The 21122-nt window shown below is 39.4% G+C and overlaps 1 protein-coding gene across 1 annotated transcript; it reads right to left on the bottom strand.

The window, feature by feature from the left end:
* Positions 1–3202: 3202 nt before the first annotated feature.
* LOC148037606 (BTB/POZ and MATH domain-containing protein 1-like) lies at positions 3203–10713 on the bottom strand. The gene is made up of 4 exons (XM_087676552.1): positions 9806–10713; positions 8865–9213; positions 3748–4027; positions 3203–3631 (listed from the first exon to the last, which is right to left on the bottom strand). The coding sequence occupies exons 1-4, from the start codon at positions 10240–10242 to the stop codon at positions 3447–3449; spliced, it is 1251 nt and encodes a 416-aa protein (XP_087532678.1). The 5' UTR covers positions 10243–10713; the 3' UTR covers positions 3203–3446.
* Between the last annotated feature and the right edge of the window lie 10409 nt (positions 10714–21122).

Here is a 21122-nt window from a genome sequence, read left to right on the forward strand (position 1 = left end):
AAGAGAGGCTACATGCATGTTATATCAACCTTGTCTATTGTCCTACCACCAGTAATGTGACCGACGTCTTCACCAAAGCTCTTCCTCGTGACAAATTTAAAGCATTTCACAATGCTTTAAATTTGATCTCCTTTGGTGGCGGATGATCCTTGTACTCTTGATCGTTGGGTATTTCACTTTGCCTCACTTACACCTACACTCACATAGGAGTGTTGATGATCAGTAGGACACTGGGGTGCTTTTTTACTCTTAGTACGAGAGGTTTTTTCTCCCATACTTAGTCTTATTTCATATGTGCTTATGTCACACACTTGTGGGCACTTATCGTGTTCGGGTGTGAATACCCCCTACAAGCCTAAGGTTTAAGGGTTGTACCTTGTACTTTCAGTCTACACTCTTTCAATCTAGTACATTGGGTGTCGTGCTTCACTCCCACTATCTATTGCATTTTGTGCTGAGCTTTGATTCTGTCTCCATCTCACACACAAAATTAAATAAACTTAGCATAGTCAAATTGGGTGCAACCAAAATTTTCAATCAATGGGTCAACATGGGAGCTGACGAGTTGTCAAAGGCAAGTAGATCCAAATGTGAATCAAGCAAGCCCAAATTGCATGAATGAAAAGATAAAGATTGAAGAAGATCAATAGGTCCAAAGTGAATTAGATAGGCCCAAATTGCATGAATGAAAGAACAAGATTGAAGATCATGCCCAAATTTTTACTTTTGGCTATACCCAAATTTAAAAAGTGGAATGTGCAAATATATAAACATTGGGCAAGGACGAGATGAATGGGCAATTGGCCACCACTTGTCATGCATGATTGGGGGGAGAGAGAATCGTGTAGACCGAATCCTCCATGATGTTGGAGTATCTCATCTTCCTTCGGCTTATCACCTGTATAAAAAGTCTATTGCCAAATTCTAAAATTGGTAATGGCAACAACTAGCTACTATTGGTCCCCTAGCTTATACACTTCAATTCTTGAATACTCCAAAATAATGGAAGCAAAATTGACTCAAGTATTCATGGCTACAGTAGCAAGGCAAGAAAAGGAGAAAGGAACCAAAAACTTAAACATTTGGGAGGCATCACACTCTCTCTCCTTACAAATTTGCAAATTGATATCAACCAAGGTCATACACAGTCGGCCTAGCCACCAAACCATCAACCACCCATCGATTGAATGTAGCCAAAGAACCTAGCCACTTGATCACCAAACAACTATGCCTCCTTGCTGAAATTGGTAAGGTCAACTCCAACAACAATGGAGGTCACATATCGGTGATTTAGCCACATAGGATGTTTACTATCTACCTTGGAGGCTAAGATGGCAATACTAAGGTAAGGGGGCTGGTACTATGGCAATTATCCAGCCCACTTTTGGAAATTCATTAGAACATGATGCTTAAAAAGGATTAGGGGGCCATAGCTTTATCCACCGCCTTACCCTATATCATGGGTGTATGCTTCTACAAACTCTCTCTCTCTCTCTCTCTCTCTCTCTCTCTCTCTCTCTCAAACTACAATCTTGATGTGTATCTCTATCCTTGCAAATTTGAGCCAACTTAAAAGATAGTAAAACAACTTCCTTAAATTTCTTTCTTCTTCCTGCTCAAAAAAACACAACCCACAAACTCAAATTGAGTATTTGTTAGGGCGAAACAAAAAAAGTTGATGGGTAGATTCTACGGATATGCTATACTAGGCAAAGCACCCAAGACCTTCAAGCAATGCATCAAAGCCTGTTAAGAAGGCACACAACACCTTTAAACATGAAGGTTGCAAGCACAAGTGTATTGCAATGCATGCTGGGCGAGCTATTTGATAACTGCTGCTTCTGCTACTACTGCCTCCTCTGGCCTTAGTTCAGGACATGATAGACAGCAATCACAGGTTCTAAATCATTGTAAGCACAAGCACAACTTTTAATGTAGCCGCATCTCCTATGCTGCCTGTGCAACACAGCTCACTAGGCCATTAACATCATCACCATCATCATTGAGTTCTCTGTGGTGACCTTTCACATTGGATCTCCTTGTAATTACATCGCAACAAAGAGTGAAAACTTCCAAGGCACCAAATAATGTGCACGTGCACTGTACTTCACCTTACATATGGTATGGTGGATCATTAAACTTTGATATGCTCATAAATGAATTAAAATCCTACTTATGCATCATCCAAGATCATATTATGCAATTGATTGTTGTTCAGGTTTTTCTTGAAACAATACATTACCTATCCAAGGAGCAAATCTTTCCCCCTACTCAGTGTACTCACACTAGGAGTTATCTCAAAACAGTTAGATTAGTTTCACCTTATTCATGCCTAACCTGTCCCCCAGCGAACCAAAATCACTTGTTCAAAATCAGGAAAATGTACTCGTATAAAATGACAAATTAATACCCATGACAGCAGTGTACACAACTGTTTTTGAAAATTCATGCATTGCTATTAGCTAGAGGCACAAAACACCTGGACCTTGAGCAAAACTGATGAAAAGGCCGACAAAATAAAAATACCAATAGTTAACATCCAGCATCATTGCAACTGTACAAGCTCTTTCATACCTTGCAGAAGTTAGCTGTATTCAGTTGTGCACAGACAAAAGCCGAAATACATGCATTGATGGTAGATAGATAACAGTGAAATGCAAGGAAGCAGGTAGAAACTTGAATACATTGTGCAACCTCCATGTAAAATATAAGCACATCTTAATACAAAAGAACTTAGCTTATCCAGACATCACACCACTCCATTGCCATGAAATGATCAAACGTTGTAGTAAAAGAGCCCTGATGTGTAAAATGCAAAAAACTGAGCTGTTCAGGACAACATTGCAATTCACAGTCTGAAATTTTTATGAGAGATGCTTGGTCGTGATACATGACTTTCTCGCTTTACTTGCAGCAGAAACTGTAATTGCAAAAAGTTTAATGTTTCTTATTACAATTTTACCAGATAAAGCAGCACGCATGGTAAGAAGACACCACGATCTACAACAAAGATTTGCCGTGGTGGTATCACGTACCAACAAGCATCTAAATTTCTAGCATTTGTCTCGGTCCTTTTTTAAAGCAATGAGCATTTCTTTTAAAGTAGGAAAGGTTTCTGCCAAGGCTGAGCAAGAAGAGCATGTGAAAAGTGTTTTTATCCTAATCCATGCCACAAACTTGATTTCATATCAAAAAGCCCCTCTTAATACTGCAATATATGGTTGAATCTTTTTAAAGTTCAGTTCAGTTACAGAGGGCCTGCTCTTGTCACTCTTTAGTTAACAGTATATTTTTCCAGTCAGGTTAGACTACATTTATGCAGGTTAGAAGACTGGCACCAACTTCTAATCAGGCCCTTCCAAAACTCGAGCAATCTAGTATGGAATGAACAACTTTCTCATATTCCAAAACAGCTGCAACAAGATTTTCAGGGCACACATTCACCACTACCAGCCATCAGAAGATGTTTTCTGCCTCACTCTTCGCCCGTTAATATCAGTTCCATCTAGAAGCTGGGCCCATACACTTTTGCTCCTATCCTCCTCCACACCAGCAACTGTGCGGAGAATTTCTGATTGCAGAGAGGGGCAGCTTTGTTGAAGATACTGAAACCCATCAGATACAATCACAGCTGTATGAAGAAAGGAACAAGGAGAGAGATGTTAATCAATCGGCGTCCAAAATATCAGAATTAACATCAAAGAAAACCTATCTAATGATTAGTTCAAACAACTTCTTAAATGATACCTGCAAGGTTTCCAGCGGCATATTTCAGGCAAACTGCCTTCAGTTGCTCAGCATTATGCTGCTCAGCAAGGGCAAGTGTTGTAGCCACATTTTCTACATTTACATCCTTACAAAGCCTTGACTCACAAATACATCTTAGTCTATCTAGCCCATACCGATCTGCTGCTGCAAGCAAATGCTGTACCATCATGGTGTCGACTTTGCAACTGGAAGGGGAAGAAGTGCTTGTCAATTCTACAGTGTCAGGAAGACAATCACGGTAGATGAAGTGTAACATTGCCTGCAAAAACAAGTATAAACAATCCATCTTAGGTGTAGCAAGCACATAAACCTTTGCAAGTCTCAAAGCAGTTGACCCTATTAGTAGCTGATGCACATTGAACAAGCTTATCCAATCCTTCACTTTGCTTGAGGTCACACTTGAGCCTCCAGCCTTCTACAAGATATGTACGTGGCATTCTCTCATCTTCTTTTGCAAGACTCAAACTATTCCATAAGATTGCACATGAGATATCAAAAACAATGCCTGCATTTTGGGCGGGGGCCGGAGGGAGGAAGGGGGGGGGGGGTGTAAAGTCTCTTAGCATCGGTCTTAACACAAAACTTTACAAGAGTGCTCCCTAGAAAGGACTTATTGAAATTCGCTTCTAACATTGTACACATGGAGCACACAGAAAAGCCAATCTGAACAGAGTTTTGACTAGAAAATCAGCTCTCAATAAAGGATATACCTCACAGGCCAGATTGATGTTTAGATAGCACCCTGCTGTCATTGACATTCACTAGTGGCATTGTGTGCAGGAGAAAAGCCAATCTGAGAGCGTTCATTGGAGGATTCAATCTCAATAGAGGATGTAAGCCAGAGGCTGTGTGAGATGATTCTCTTTAGTAAAAACGGACTAACCACAAGTAAAATGTTCAACTTCAAGTTTACTACATCAAATCCACTATGCCTTTCTGGAGCTCTTATAGTCACTAGCTTCCAGTCAGTACTGCAAAGGGAGGACCTAACCTTCTGAAATTCTATGACACACAACCAAATATTGGGAGTGTTCTAGAATGTGATATTGCTCAGGTAAAGGAGTCACCAATGGAGCCTTAGTATTGAGGCTTCTCCATCCAAAAACTTCAAGCACCAAAAAAAGGAACACTTTCCTCAAGTTCATGTAGCCATAAAGGACCAGTAAATCATGACTTTTGATATCTTGTGTCCGTTGTTTCTAGCAACCATGAAACTGCTTTGCTGCTCAAGGAGACCTTACATTATTACAGCTTATCCATTCTTTAACAGATTGCATAAGTCTGTAAATTAGCCAAAGCATCTGTCAATCGGAAAGGCATAAGCACATCCCCATATATTGCTAGACGTGGCATCCATGGGACGGCATAAGCAAGCAAATTCCCGTATCGTGCTAGATGTGATCTTCAGTGGATGCCAGAAAAATAAGGCTAGGTACAACCTGTGACAGCTGAACCTTATCTTTTTTTAGGAATAATTAGTAAACTTTGTTACATCTTCCTTCAATCATGTTTCTTTTGATTCAGTGAAGTTATTTGGACCCAACGAGAATAATTCTTCAAAACACTTCCAGTGAATAAAGAGGTTCCATTTGAACAATCAATGCAGTCATTATCTAGGACTAGATCAAAATGTTTTCCTAGCATAATTTAATGGAATCAAGTATCGAAATAAATCAAGAGTTACATGGAACAATTATTAAAACAAGCACATTGCAACAGAAACACTTAGCAACCGTGCATAAGGAGACTGTGGTTGTGTGGTAAGGGGCCTCATTCACAACTCAAGACAAAAAATAGTATGATGAAATTTTACAAAAGAGAGTCCTAACTAATCTTGAACATGCACTCGCTTGGTATTTTTCAATTTTTCTCATTAAAACCACCGTAAATTGTATTGAGGATCCAGGATTATTATCAGGACGTTAGAACATCTCTGCATATAGCTCTTGTGCCGATTATCACACCATGGATGATAATATCATGTCACATACTCTCCATTGGGCTTTCACTTCACCATTTGCAATCAAGAGGAACCTCCTCTCAAAGACATATTGACACCCACTTCTTGTTGCCAAACCAGCAAATGCTATTCAAACTCCCTCAAATCTAAAAGACGAAACACAATTCATGTCAACTACGTTGAACAAAAGTTCTCAAAAGGATGTCACCTTATCCCTGCAATGTTTGCCAACTACAAAAGTACATCAAGGTTGTCTGCCTTTTTCCCAAGTCCTCTCCTACGGTGTGCAATTATCTCATAAAGGTGTCAGCTTGGTTGTAGCCATCACAGTACTGCTTCACAAACAATAAACGGACAATGATGAAATTGGTATTACTAGACCTTTGCCCAATGGCCCACAAAATTTCTTTCATGCTTATCAAGAAATGCATCCTCAACCAATGCCTACTTAGGGCCCTGATACACAGACCTTACTAAACACTCGAGCCTCCTCCCAACCATGAGCCAAAACTCTCCCAATTGTGCAAATGGTATCCATACTTAACCAATTGACAATTTTATCATCTAAAAGCAAAAAAAAACTCACTTGGCAATAGATGAGAACCACAAAGATTGAAAAAGTGGATTTTGAAGCATTATCAAGTCATAGTACTACTTCCCAAAAGATAAATGAACAAATATGAAATAGGTGTTCCTAGACCTTGGCCCACAAAAACTTCATTCGCTTATCAAGAAATGCATCCTCAACTAATGCCTACTTAGGGCCCCGATACATGAACCTTACTAGATAAGCCAGCCTACTCCTAACTAGTCATGAGCCAAAACTCTCCAAATAGTGAAAATGGTATCCATACTTGACCAAATTCAATTTTATCACCTGCAAGGGAGAACTATTTACTTTGGCAACAGATGAGAACCACAAATATTGAAAATTCAAAAAGTGGATTTTGAAGTATCATCAGGGTGAACTAGTCATGAACCAAAACTCTACAAGGGAAAACTATTTACTTTGGCAACAGATAAGAACCACTAATATTGAAAAAGAGGATTTTGAAGTATTATCAGGGTGAACTAGTCATGAGCCAAAACTCTCCAAATAGTGACAATGGTATCCATACTTGATCAAATTCAATTTTATCACCTGCAAGGGAAAACTATTTACTTTGGCAACAGATAAGAACCACAAATATTGAAAAAGTGGATTTTGAAGTATTATCAGGGTAACTGTGAAACACAATTCATAGCCTTGAGCCACGAAACACGTGAAACATTTCACTAAAATGCGAAATACCCTGAGTGAGACAGCTGGCTGAAATGTTTCATTGAAACCTAAAATGCCTTGAAGTGAAATGGCTGGCTGAAATATGTATTCAGATTGAAATTTTCAACTTTTTCTTACTTTTCTTGGGTGTTTTGCACACACTCTATACATAGAGTACCAAGCTTATTCCCCTTGTGTAATCTATCAAGGTACACTATTGTCTTGTATTGAAACCTTCTAAACCATCATTAACAAGGATATTTTATCAGCTTGAACTAGAACCTTTGAGATAAGTTGCAGATAAAAGCCCAACCTCTCCCTAGCAGATACATTGCCTCTCCCTAGTAGATACATTGCCCTGTAAAGAATAAAATTGCTAACATCTCTTATGTTCTAGCTTCAAGAACCTTATTTACAAATGCTGAAATAGACTAATGAGCAATGCCTATATCAGTCTCTACTCTATTTTAATGTGCATATATGCAGGACACACATCTATGCACCCGGAAAAAACATCATTTTTTACAGAAAAGATTTGCAAGGTATAATACATGTAAGTTGTAACACATTGTTTATAAAACCTGTCACAAATGTATTATGCTGCCATTTCACACCGTATTTCACTTGGGACCTGCCGAAAGGTGAAACATCTCAACGTGAAACCTCCCACAAGTGAAATGTTGCCTGAAGAAGTACCTCAAGTCAAATCCTCTTGCCCTTGGTACCTTGTGTTGACCCCTTTTTCTTCATGGCCAATGATTATGCTCAATATGAGCAAACAAGTCATTTATCTCACTCTCAAGGTTACCATTTGTCCACATTCTTGGAGAAGGAGAATGTGCCAATGGTTAGCATTGTCAACTATCTCTGCCTAACACTACTTACAGTAAAATGCAAATAACAGCACTACATTATGCTAGTAGCCCAAAATTCTGCAGTTTCCTCCTGCTTTACAGGAATCTTTGTGACAATCCTCTACCCATAAACATTCATACATGGCCTTTTGATAGCAAATTACTTAAAGCTCTCCAAATGAACCAATGTTTTGGATGCAAAAAAAACCTAACTCCTCACAAAGCTGAAGTCAAGCCTGCTCTAACTTAGATTCTGAAAATGCAAGAGTGAGGATCTAAAGAGTCCATTGAGAATTCAGCACAGGTCTAACACCTAGACTATGCATATACTACATGTCCCAAAATTCTAATCTTACATGTCCCAAAATTCTAATCAATCCCCTCTCTAGAAGCACTAGGAAAAAAAGCTCAAAAAAGTGAAATTTTCAGAAACCACACAATTAATTGTGCTTCTGATGAAATTAGGAGTTAAAATGCCTTCCAGTACAGCATTATCTAGTGGCATGCTTTCAAATTTGGTTTTAGCAACATAGTCACTTGCTATCCAAGCTTCCAAGATTTTAACTAGACAGACTATGACATGCCCCAAAGTCACTTAAAACCCTCCATCTTGTGGATCAATGGTACAATTGGTCATCTAAAATACAGCAATCTACCCACGTAACACCCTTAATATCCTCATCGAATCATAACTATAGGGCAAGACTTGAGATAAACTTGTTACTGCAGTAAGACTATAGAGTTCATCAATCTTCCTCCAGTAAGATTCAATTTCATTCCACTCTAGCGATACAGGATCAAAAGATGCAATGACATAGAAGCTGAAAGAAATTGGACAAAGATACATGTTGAGGTGGCAAGAAAGTCACATTGCTTCCAAGATAACCTTGCAATTATTGCATCCAACTCACTGTACATGACGTAAAATTTGTGATACTGCTTTACAAAAACATTTCCACTAAGAAAAGCCTAAGACCTTCAAATTTGGGTGCTCTGAGTAGATTGAATAAGGGCATCGTACCTTGAAAACTGGAGCCTCAATATCTTCTACATGCACAACCTCTTTGCTCCAGTCGCCAAGTGGCCCAAAAAGTTGAGCCTTAAAGACAGGCGATCGAGCAGCTAAAATAATTTTATGAGCTCTGAACACCTCAGAACCAACTTCAAAGGTAATATTTGTGGCATAACCTTCCTCTAAGAGAGCACCAAAATGCTCGCCTATGTTAGATTCTGGTACAGGAACTGAACATATTTTGGGACCCTGTGTGGATGATACTACCACGCCCACCGTGCAGCTGATCTCAAGGCTATCATTCTTGAGGTGATCAGATGTCTCTAAAACAGCACGTCTGAAAAAACGTTTATAGCCCCTGCAGATCCTTCAAACTTCAGAAAGGGTGAACTATATAGTAAATAACAAGGAGAAGATTATACAAACTGTGAGCAAAAAGCCTATCAATTCACAGTGCATTGTATGACACGGAACAACCTGTTCAATTGCAGGCAAAGAGTGACAAAAAATCTAGAAAACCCTGTCAGCACAAGTACAATCAACCATGACCTAGCAAGATCCTATCTTTTTCTGTAATATCCATGGAAATATGAAAATACAGCAAATGATCACCGTACAGGTTATCATATGTTGCAGAGAGATGTAAATGCCTGCAAAACGCATAAGAAGATTGCAGCATTGCCAAGCCAAAAACACTCATGCACATGTGCACACACACAACAAGAAAAATCCAATTTTGCCTGTGCATGCTGCATAACTTTACACCCAGCGTTCTACTAAACACACCAACCATCTTTCGCACCCCTCCCTCAAATAACAACAAAGGTGGACCAAATTGCTCCACGGAATGAGGCAATCCAACCACCCTTACATCAATTGGATTGACAGTTTGCTTGTAAATTAGCATGTGTCTATAACAAGCATGTAAATGGGCGAACCGCAAAGCATACCACATGCTGCCTCTGTACTTGAGCGTGTAAGGGCCGCTCTCCAAGGCCCGGTCGAAATGGCTATGCACTTTGTGTTTCCCTTTGCCACTCTGATCCAGCAATGTCAGCTCAAAGAGGGCCCGCACATCAGTGCCCTCGCTGGCTAGGGCAATGAACACTGAGACATAGAGCGACTGGTCCTCCTGGTTCTTACCATCAGGGTAGAAGTAAATGGCCCACTGGTAGCCGCCGACCGAGAATGTGTCACTGGCGATATACTTCCCGACCCCCATGCCTTTGGCGAGGGAGTAGCCATTAATGGTGAAATGGTGGGAGCCATTAATGGTCTCTGTGATGGAGCGCGAGCGGGTTGGGGGGAGGGGCGAGGACGAGGCAGGGGCGGCGGGGTTGTCGGTGCCTACAGGCTTGGAGTCTGCAGGAAGCTCGAGCAGGGCCATGGGGCAGTCTGAAAGGATGTCTATCAGAAATAAATGGGACTCTGCCTCTGCTACTGTGCTGCGCCCTTTTCCTCAGACCATGCATGGACGGTCGGCACAGACCCTAGAAAGCGCAGAAGAGGAACAGGGTCGGAATGCTCTGCTGCAGCGCCCACCGACGTGAAACCCTAAAAGACGCAGAAGGACAATACAGAATCCTCTGCTGCAGAGCCCCCCTGTGCGTTGAAACTTGAAACAGATTGAGGGAAGAAGGTGATCGGACAAACAAATTAAAGGTGAGGTCAAGGACCTCTTAATCGTTTGCTGGGGGAGAAGCACACACAGACATTAGAGTTATAAATATCATCAGCATTGAGTCATAATCATGGTGATGGTTGTACCTACATCTCTCTCACACATGTTTGAGGGAAAGGCTGTTTGTCAAGCACTAGCAATCACCATAACCCAAAGTGCCCCCTCTTCTCCACTAATGACTAGTGACTTTTCTCAAGCATACAATCCCAATTGAAGTACCCAATGTTATGTTTCCATCGCTTTGTATCTTTACTTAAAGATGCGCGAAAAGATAGAGATATATTTTATAATAACGGCATTTGCAAAACGAGATCTGAACTATCTAATGTGATTGGGTATCCTAGCCACATCCCTTGAACCCATTTTGCCAAGTTTACAAAACACCTCCCAATACCATAATGCTTTGAAGGCAATTTCGTGCCAAAATAATCACTTGCTCTCCCCCACTAAAAGTTAAGTGTTTTTTTTGTTATGCACTTGAAATATGTATTACTAAAGAAAGGAATATCTACATCATGTGGGATGAACAAGCATGAGCCACAAGCCTTTAGCTGCTCTTAAGTAAACTAAAGTATGCTACCTTGAAAACATGGTCTATTTTCTCAATACCCTAAGAAGAGCACCAAAGATAAAGTGGTTGAATAGTATGGAGAAATGTAAAAGAATGGATGAAGGACTAAATCAAGCGATCTGGATTAGGGGAGTCAAGCTTGGAGATAAAGGAAATATAAATGAAGAAACCTTTAAGGTTTGGAACATCACCTTATGAAAAAGGAAAAGGGTATATCCCCAGCACTAACAATCAAGTTGTTCCTTGCTTCCCAATTTGAATGCAATGTAAAAAGGCTAATAGTTTATGCAGCTAGGCATTTGTGTCTACTTCTAAAATCAACCTTGCCAAAGATCCAAAAGGCCGTGCATTGATGTTCATCCTCAGGAGACCTAATATGTTGTATCGCTTGATACCAAATACTCCTAGCTATATGTTCATTTTAGAATTGGTGGACTAATGTTTCTCCGCTACCACAAACAAATCTGATTTGTAAATTGTCACTTCTTAAGCTTCTTCCCAATAAGAATTGCACCAACCATGATTTCCATAAATATAAAAAATATGTCTTTCCAAGGGAATTTTAAATATCAATATCTATTGAAATAAGCATATCTTCAAACATGTTGAACTCCCACCCTTTAAGGCAATTGAGCAAGTCTATTGACCTCTTTCCCAATATACAAGCTTCAAACATGCAACAAAGCTTATCCTTCTTAGCTATCTTTGAGGACACAAAAGTGGATGGTTAAAATGTTCAATTTAGCCAAAATAGTGGGTCTCTATTACACTACTTTTACATTGCTTTGACTGTGCTTTTATAATGGTTGGACGGTGCTTTAAAGTGGTTGGACTATACTTTAAAGCACTCTAGGTAGAATTAATTGTTTAGTAAATAATGGAAGTAAAATATTTTGAGATGAGAGCAAAACACTAGTACAACTCTTAATCAACTCTAAAATGGATAGAGAACACAAGATTGATAATAGTACTAAACTCTTTATTCACAATAGAACGACAACTATGGTTGCCTAGTACAAGTGATCAACTAATCCTCAAACCCAAAACTAGTACACAAGAGGAAGGCACAATGTAGAGAGTATGGACTACACTCATTTCCACTCAATAGTACACTCTGTGGTATATATTGTCGACACAAAATTGGATTGTACTACAATATGTTGCTATGACTACATTGTCACTACTACGACTTCAATCTAGCTGCTCAAAAAGCTTGGCCCTTTGATGCTAATTGGATTCTTTCCTGCTAAAGATTCAATTGAGATATTATCTCACAAAGGATAGGAGTGAGATTAGAGGATCCATAGCCTAAACATGGTAGGGTCTTCTATCTCATCTCTAGCATTAGTTCTCAACTTTACATTCTACTCCAATGGCAATTAAAAGAGGCTTACATGCTATCATACCATACTTGGATAACATATCCAAGCCATATTGTCTCTATGACAACAATATACCATTAGCATATTTGATTAGCTCGATGCCAAGAAAGAGGATGAGGAGGTCGGGGACCCCCTTGGCCCTATAGTAAAACCTACTTCATTTGCATGAAAGAACAATATTGGTGGCATGAATGCCCAAAAGCTCAGGCCTATGATGCATAGAAGTAGCATAACAATAAAGGGTAGGCTCCTATGCCTTCACTTCGCATGGTTAAATTTGAGGAGTTACCCAACCCTACAATTAATGTCATTACATGCTCTGGGAAGAGAGCAAAGAAGCTGACAACCCTATTGGGATTCGCTAGGCAAAGAAGAAGTTTGGCATCAAGTGGAAGTGTGGTCTATAATGGAATCAACTATGATGATGCATTTGATCTGACTATCTTGATAATTTCCCTTTGGTGTCAAGGTTAGATTTTTAATAATGTTTTGCTGGATAGTGGCTTAAGAGTCAACATCATTACGATGTTCTATTGGATAGTGGCTCAAGAGTCAACATTATTACAAGAGCCACTTGTCAAATGTTTGGCCTCATGAAGTGGGACCTAGACCCACTTTTGGTCCAAATGGCAAATCAGTAGGAAGTAGGTCAAGTGTAATCTACTATTCAGTGAGAGAAATTGTCAATGTCCCTTTTCAAGTCTCTTTTGTGGTGTTAAACATGGAAATGGATGGAGAGGATTATGGTCTTCTTTTGGGCTTGACCTTGGCTTTGGTAAACTTGTGTTAATTATAATGGGGATGTGGATCACCTCACCATAGGGCAAGGCCATCAAAAGATCAAGTCATTCCTTAACCAAGATTCCTCTCCCATTTTCTACACAATGCCTATTGTAGCTAAAACAATGAATACAATCAAAGGTCTAAGACTTTATGAAGAGGAAGCTTTCCTAGTGGAGAATGTGGATTTGGTTCCAATATGCTTGGTTGACGTCTTTCAAATTGGTAATAGTCTGACCATTGGTCCAACTATACTCTACCCTGATTGATGAGGGGGATTCTTCAAAAATGAAAACATTATTGGCTTCTAACGCAGCCAATGTTCTATGGTAGGAAACCTCTTCAAATGCAAAAGAAGATAACCTATATAAGAGAAGATGATTGGGTCGCAATTCACTTAGGGGAAGGGAAAGCAAAGTTAATTAATATTAGTGCTAGTCTAGATCTGATTTTTCAGGAGAAATAGGTGGCCTTACACAAGGAATTTAAAGATGCATTTGCCATGAAGGGTTTGGATCCATGATTCTATAAGCATCACATATCTTTGAAACTAGATGTAGTTCCTACTTATATGTAGCTGAAGTAGATGAATATGCACATGGTCAAGCTAGTTGAGGATGAATAGGGCAAGTTGCACCATAGTGGTTTTATATCTATAGTGGATTGAGTTGAGTGGATTTGCCCAATAGTCATTATGCCAAAGAAAAATAAGAATTTGTGGATTTGTGAGGATAAGTTGAAGTTTGAAACTATTATTTCATATCATTTTCCTTGCCCTATTTGGGTAGCATTATGGATGAAGTTGTTGACACAAAATGTACTCTTTTTTGGATGGATTTAGTGTGTACAACTAGGCTCTCGTTTAGCTCCAAAGGACTAGTTGCACAAATAGCTTTTATCTAGCTTGAGGAGTATTTATGTCCACAAGAATATGGTTTGGTCGCAAAAATGTGTTGGCATCCTTCCAACACGGTATGCAAGAGATAGTTAAACCATATCTTGTTGATCTTATGAGGGTGTGTTTGGATAATTTTAGTGTGTTTGGTTAGATAGTTCACCTCTAGCATCTTGTCTGACCTAGTATCAAGAAGCTCGATTGAGCCTTTAAACTAACGAAGAGTATATTTGCTTTTAAAGGCAATATGCTTATGGGGCATGTCATCTCTCATAATGATATTGTTGTAGATCCATGGAACGTGTTTGCCAACATCCAAGTGGAAATCCCTACCTGTTAGACCATTATCCTCCAATTCTTAGGGTAAGTTTGGTGGCATGGCCGACATTTGCACCTACTTGCACATGTTGCCATTCCCCTTAATCAGATTGCACATGTTTTTAAGTTTGAATTTCAATGGGATGTAGAGTGTAACTTAGCCTTTTGAAGGCTTCGACTAATGCTTTCTAAGGCTCCCACTTAAATTCCTCGTAATTAGAATTTCACGTGTTGGTGAATGTTTTGAACATAAGATTAAGATATCTTGATGTAGGAGAATTCTAATGGCTTTTTCCAACTTATTATGCTAGTCGATATATGTTCCTAGCAAAATGAAATTATCATATTATTGATTGGGTACATCTTGTCATGATGTATTTAGTTACGCAGTTTTGACATTACTTTGTGGGGTTTTCCTTTGTCTTTCATGGGTTGGAAATCCAACAAGATGGCCTTTGATGGCCAACAATGCATGGAGATGTTTATGAGCGGGCCTTGTAGTGTGATATTAGCCAACAGTTGGATCAAGTACATGCTCACCATTGATGGATGGCCTTGCATCCCATTTTGACCCCGGATCCATTTCACAAATAGGTTTAGCCCATTCAAGCTCGTTAAATCCCAAACCCATAATAAATGCATCTTGATTGATGTTGAGTATTGTACTAAGTGACTAAAGGACAATACGGCCAATTTGCTAGTGGCATGTCTCTTCAAGGATACAATCATGTAGTACTATTAGTTGGTGGACTTGATAAATGACCATGGATCCCACTTTATGAAGAAAGTCATCAATTATCTCATCCTTCCTTGGACAACTAAGGTAGCGTATAGGAAAAGTGGTTCAATTCTACTAGGATGCTTTGTTTTGCGTGTCTTCCTTGGTCTACAACTCACCTTTTTCCACATGCCAAGCTCATTTGTATACACACCTCACTAAGGGTACCATGATCTCTTTTGACAGTGCCACCTATAAGTGACCTTGACATTGGTGGTAGATTGCTTATTGTTTCTTGATGAGGTAGTATTTGAGGTGTTGGTGCATCTTACAAAGGCATAAAAAAAGGCTATGTTTGGTGAGGCTGTGGGTGGTGAATATTAGTTGCAGCTCATGAAGGACTCCGAGATGTAGTGATTTACTTTTTGAACATGCCTACCTAAAACAAACTTCATTAGCACACATTTTAGTAGCTCATCAAGAAGTCATAAAGAGTACTTCCATTTGGAACAAGTTAGAATAACCGAATATTTGTAACCTTGAACTACTCGAGTTTACGTCATAGGGGAAGGTCCACCTCAACCTAACAAGGATCAACCTAGAAAAATGAGAACATAATTTAAATGTTATAGTCTCCTATAAGCCACCTAGCATTAGCTTCTGAGGTGACTACATTGCTATCATCCCTCAAGCTGAATTGAACCATTGAGAGTGAGGATCAAGGGGGAGTGACATGCATTGACCCCTCTATCCATAGGGTAAAGTCTTAACTCTGGTCCCTTAAAATAACAATGGTTGGATTATAATGATGACACGCTAGAATAGTCAACATTTGACCCTTCCTAGCCTTGCCCAATTCAATGTTTGTGTTACAATAGTAGCCTCTTGGCTAACCAAGACCACCTTGCCATTAGGAAGACCTATTAGGAATCTAACCACCTACTTCCCTCAAGGATTTTATTTAGTTATCTAATTAATTCCAGCATAATTTAGTTAAATGTATAAAAATTAGCTTAATTAATTAATCCCTTTAAATAGTATTAATTTGCGTAAATTAGGTAGTGTCATAAATACAATTTCAAATAGTCTTTTGAAAACAATTGCAAATAAAGTAATTATTTGCACCTTCTCCAAGGTGTAATGCCATGCAGACAGACATCTTGTCCCTTACACTTACACCAATACCTATATCCAAAGTACCTAAATATTGTATCTAACTATGATGGGCACAATCCACCCTTGTCTAGCATTAAGACCTTTGAGGAAAACTATCTTGAGCTTGCAGGGGTTAGGTTAGTCCTTAACTCCCAAGGAATTTATGGCTAGAGTTCCCCTAGCACCCTTGTTGCCCCCTAACCCAATGTCCTCCCTATGGAGAGACCTCTTGCATTAAGGCAAGTCCTAGCACCCATTGCAAACAAATCCAACCCCTTGGTGAAGGGCTCCACCATTGGCCTTGGGGGAGACCTAAGGTGTATCCAAGAATCCACCAATTTGTGTACAATATCTCTTTTCCAAAATCCACAAACAAGATCATCAGCCTAACTAGGAAACCATCTCTTTTTTGAGCAATAAGCATAACTTACAACATTTCACCAAAACCAAAATAGTTTCCTTTGAATATCCCACAAGAGAAGATACAATTCACAACTTATTTCTCCTTAGAGTGCAATCACATACAACAATACATGACAATCCCCCTAGTGTTTAGGATGTGATACTTCTCAACCTTCTTCATATTTTTCAAAGATCATAAGCTTTCCTCTAAGTGATGCAACACTTTAACATGCATGAGCAAAGCATTAATCTTTTCTCCTAGTAGTTATCCCCTTTAAGGGATAATCATGATTATTAGTTCCTAATGCACAGTTCATTTCCATATTCTAAGGACATTGTTAGTTGTAATTCCCTCTTGAATGCACAATAATTTAAGGATATTCAAGTATCTTAACTAGATGGACATAAACTACCCTTTACCCTTCATTGTTGCAAGTAGTAGTATATAGCCATCATTTTACTTAATCAAAAATTTTTTTAAATCTATCTAAAGGCACCTGAATAGAAGTTGGTGTAGATGGCACTTTGCTCATGCATGCAAACGTTTGTCCTCCTTTTGTCCCACTCCAACTCTTTGCCGCTTAGGGGCCATCATAGCAAGAGAACTTCTTTTAACATGTTCTTTGCTCTATTCCTTCTTGGACCCTTGTAGTAACTCTCAACCCATTTGTCTTTGAAGTAAAGCTTTGGCAAGGTAAAATGGGATACATAGAGTATAGCAAAGTAGGGGAGTATCTTGGCTAAAGAGGATAATCCTTGGAGAGGGTTGTTGAAATGATAGGCAATTAGTATTATGAAACTTCCATATGTTAGAGGGCAAGATTAGTATACCTTGAGTGGATTTGAGGAATAGAGAAATGAACAGATGGGAGTGTAATGATGGTGGAGATCCAAGAGGGATAAGATGATGTCAATTGTGAGGATGGGTTGCAAGTAAGTTGATTCTTTGAAATTGGTGATCTTCCCATGTCTTCTCTTCTTCCAATTCTTCTTTACACCTCTATCTCTCTATCTCACCCACTTTCTATTCTCCTCCCTCTCTATTCCTCTTTCTCTTATAATTCTCTCCCTTCTTATACTACTATCTCCCTCTCTATCACTCTATCTCTCTCTCTATTCCCCTATCTTCCCATTATCTCTCTCTAACTCCCTCTCTTTTAACTCTCTTCCTCCATGTGCGTGCACACACACACACACACACACACACGCACGCACGCACGCACGCACGCACGCACACACACACACACACACACACACACACACACACACACACACACACACACACACACACACACACACACACACACACACACACACACACACACACACACACACACACACACACACACACACACACACACACACACACAAAGAGCATAACATGCCCTTAAGCCTTAATACTTCTAGCCTTACATACCCTTTAGCTTGTTGGTCGTGTTGCGTGCTTTATGTGCCACTCACGTACATGCTTTGCTCGAAATGTCGTGTTGATTTGGAGTAAAGAGGCTCAATCTTTCCACTCTAGATTAGATCGAGTTTGAGAAGGAGATCATGTTTATGCTTTTCGCATTATTGAGGATGGTGATGACTATGGTGATCGAGATGGCAATGATGGTGTGTGTGTTTTGCAAGCGATGACCATTTTTAAAAACTAAATTTTATAAAAAAGTTTACTAAGGTTGTTCCATCGAATGGAGGCCCTAGATCTGCAATCCAGGGCCTTCAACATCTCAATCCATGTGGCCTTGCACATGGACGATGGTAGCAAGAATTGGAACACCATTTATCTTACGGCATTTCTAGTACAAGATTTCTAGAGCAACTAAGTAAAAATCCTCTATCAATATGTGACAACTTTCTTTTCTCTTTTCCCTTCCTATCCAAATTGCTCTAGCCAAGGCCTCTTCTTGAGGTGGAATGCTTTGGTAAGGATGCAACTAAGTAGGTGGACATGATGGAGGCGATGACCACATATGGTACCAAACTTGGAACTTGAGTAGGAAGTGCTTGTAGTAGCATCCTAGCAAAAGCAGGTTATTGATTTAGATGCCACTTCACTAGCTCAATGCCTCCAACTCAGTCTACCTCTTCTACTACCTTTGAACAATCCTCCTTTGCTCAAGAAATAGGCTCCCAAACATGCACAAACCTTAAGGCAAAGCTAGCATTGCTCCAAACTAAAAATGAATCCTCCAAGCACCTATCTCCATCACCAAATCCTTTCACCACACCTCTAGGTGAGTTTTAACTTGGATGCTCAATGGGATCTAGCCTATGTAGCCAAAGGACTAGCGTTTGGTGCCTAGGGGTTCACTTTTGAGGTAAGCAGTTACCTTATAAATCTACCATGATCTAGCCAAAACACAGTGAGAACTTGTGGAGGCTTAAATGCTGAACTTCAGGCCCAATTGGAGCACACTCAAGTTTGTTTATGGAGAGGTAGCACTACCTTTAGAGCAAGCCCACCTGGATTTTGCCAATTAGAAGTGAGACAATTTGTAATATATGCAAGGAGGGGCTAAGTGAAATTTGTTTTTCATTAGATTGCCCTAGAAGATCAAGTAATTTTGGATGTGTCATAGTTCAATAACCTACAAGAGACTTTAGTCCATGAGTTTTGGGATAAGTGGAAGGAGGCAACTTGAGGTTTTTAGGTAGTCATGAGCTCCCAACTCCCAATGATCATGCAAGAGGATTAGGACCCTAACATAAACAGGCAATTAGAGCACCAACCCAAGCTAACAATGGTCTACATAGTGGCTGCAATGATCATTGCTACTAATGGTGGTGCCACTCTATTCCCAAGCAAAGTAGGCTACTCTAGCTTGGTTCCAACCTAGTTAGCATTCATACCAATCATCTGGCCTTAAACTTCAACTCTTGATTCACCAATAAAAAACTTAGGCCTACAATGGTAGGACAAGTCAAAGGGTAAGAATCTGGTGGAGAAGAAGGTGCTAATGACCACTCAATTTCTGTGCCCACAGTTTTGTCACAAAAGAAGTAGATTCCGCTAGGATGTATCTAAGGAGTCACAATAAGCGAAGCCGGCCAAGTACTCTATAGCAAAGTCATCTTAGAAAACCTTGAACAAAAGCCTACTTCAAAGACTACTACCAAGCAATCCAAGAAGACATCACTCGAGTCTACCATAGTGGAAAGGGATCCTCCGTCCATCCTCAACCTCTAGATAATGCAAGCCTAACAGGAGGTAGCATTGGCAAAGAGCTAAGAGACAGTAGCTCATTATGAGATTTAGGTGTGACAATTGGAGCAACACATGAACCAACTACCAGAGACACGATTGGTGTTTCAAGCAAATTGGCTATGGACTATTTGTGAGAGTTTGGATCAGGTAGCACTTAGTTCATGAGGGAGCTAGGTACTTTGAGGTGTTGGCTACTAAGTTGATTTTCTTTAACATCATGTAGCTAGATTGACTCCTACATGGAGATGAATCACTACCTTGCACTTTCACCTTTGCCTCCTAGTTCCTACTAGTGGTCCCTAGCTCTGTTAAATCATCCATCAATTCTCATTTTGAATCCCCAACACCTACTCTAGCTCTAGTTCTACACTTGGCTCCACTAGCTTTGTGGGTTTGAGTCTACCATGGATGCCACATATTAGGCATCATTGGAAGGCCATCAACTACTAGAGATGTGTTTATTTAGATCCACCTTCCATGCATGTTGGCTACTAATTGTAAATGTTTGATATATAAACAATTCATGCAATATATCAAATCTAATTAAAATTGATTAAGCAATATACTAGATGTATTTAGAATTGATTAGCCAATACATAGGTTGTCTCTTCTCTCTATGCAATTGTATCTCTATTTCTTGTTTCCAATTCACTATTTTATTCTTAAGATAGATTATGCATAGTACATTTAATCATGCATGCCTTGTGTCAAGTATATGTGTTGGATTTTGCAATATTTTGGTGAGATGTTTATACCCAATTACAATAAGCATTCTAGATGTAGATGTGCTCCTTTTTATAACCCTATCAAGAGAAATATTTAGTCTTAAGAAGGGTGGGCCTTAATATTTTATATTTCAAAGAAAGCTTTATAGGGTATGCATTGTAGGTTGTGTGGAGGATGCAAGGAAAAAACTTTAAAAATGATAAGAGCCCACTATTTGCTCTATGTTCAAAATCATTTATTTTCACCTCAAAAAGTTGTTGCTTTGATTTGCACCTTCATCACACCTTCTCCAATATTGATACTCCTAGCTTTTAATGATAAGTAATATCTTCTCTTATCACACATAAATTGCCATAGATGCCATTCCACATGTCTATCTCTTCCATATACCACCATAATGCCCCCTCCACTTTTGTGATGATGAAGTAGAT

This window comes from Lygodium microphyllum, chromosome 4 (genome assembly GCF_053477565.2).
Source record: "Lygodium microphyllum isolate KBCC chromosome 4, Lygodium_microphyllum_v1.1.10, whole genome shotgun sequence".
In the NCBI taxonomy this organism is placed as follows: Eukaryota; Viridiplantae; Streptophyta; class Polypodiopsida; order Schizaeales; family Lygodiaceae; genus Lygodium; species Lygodium microphyllum.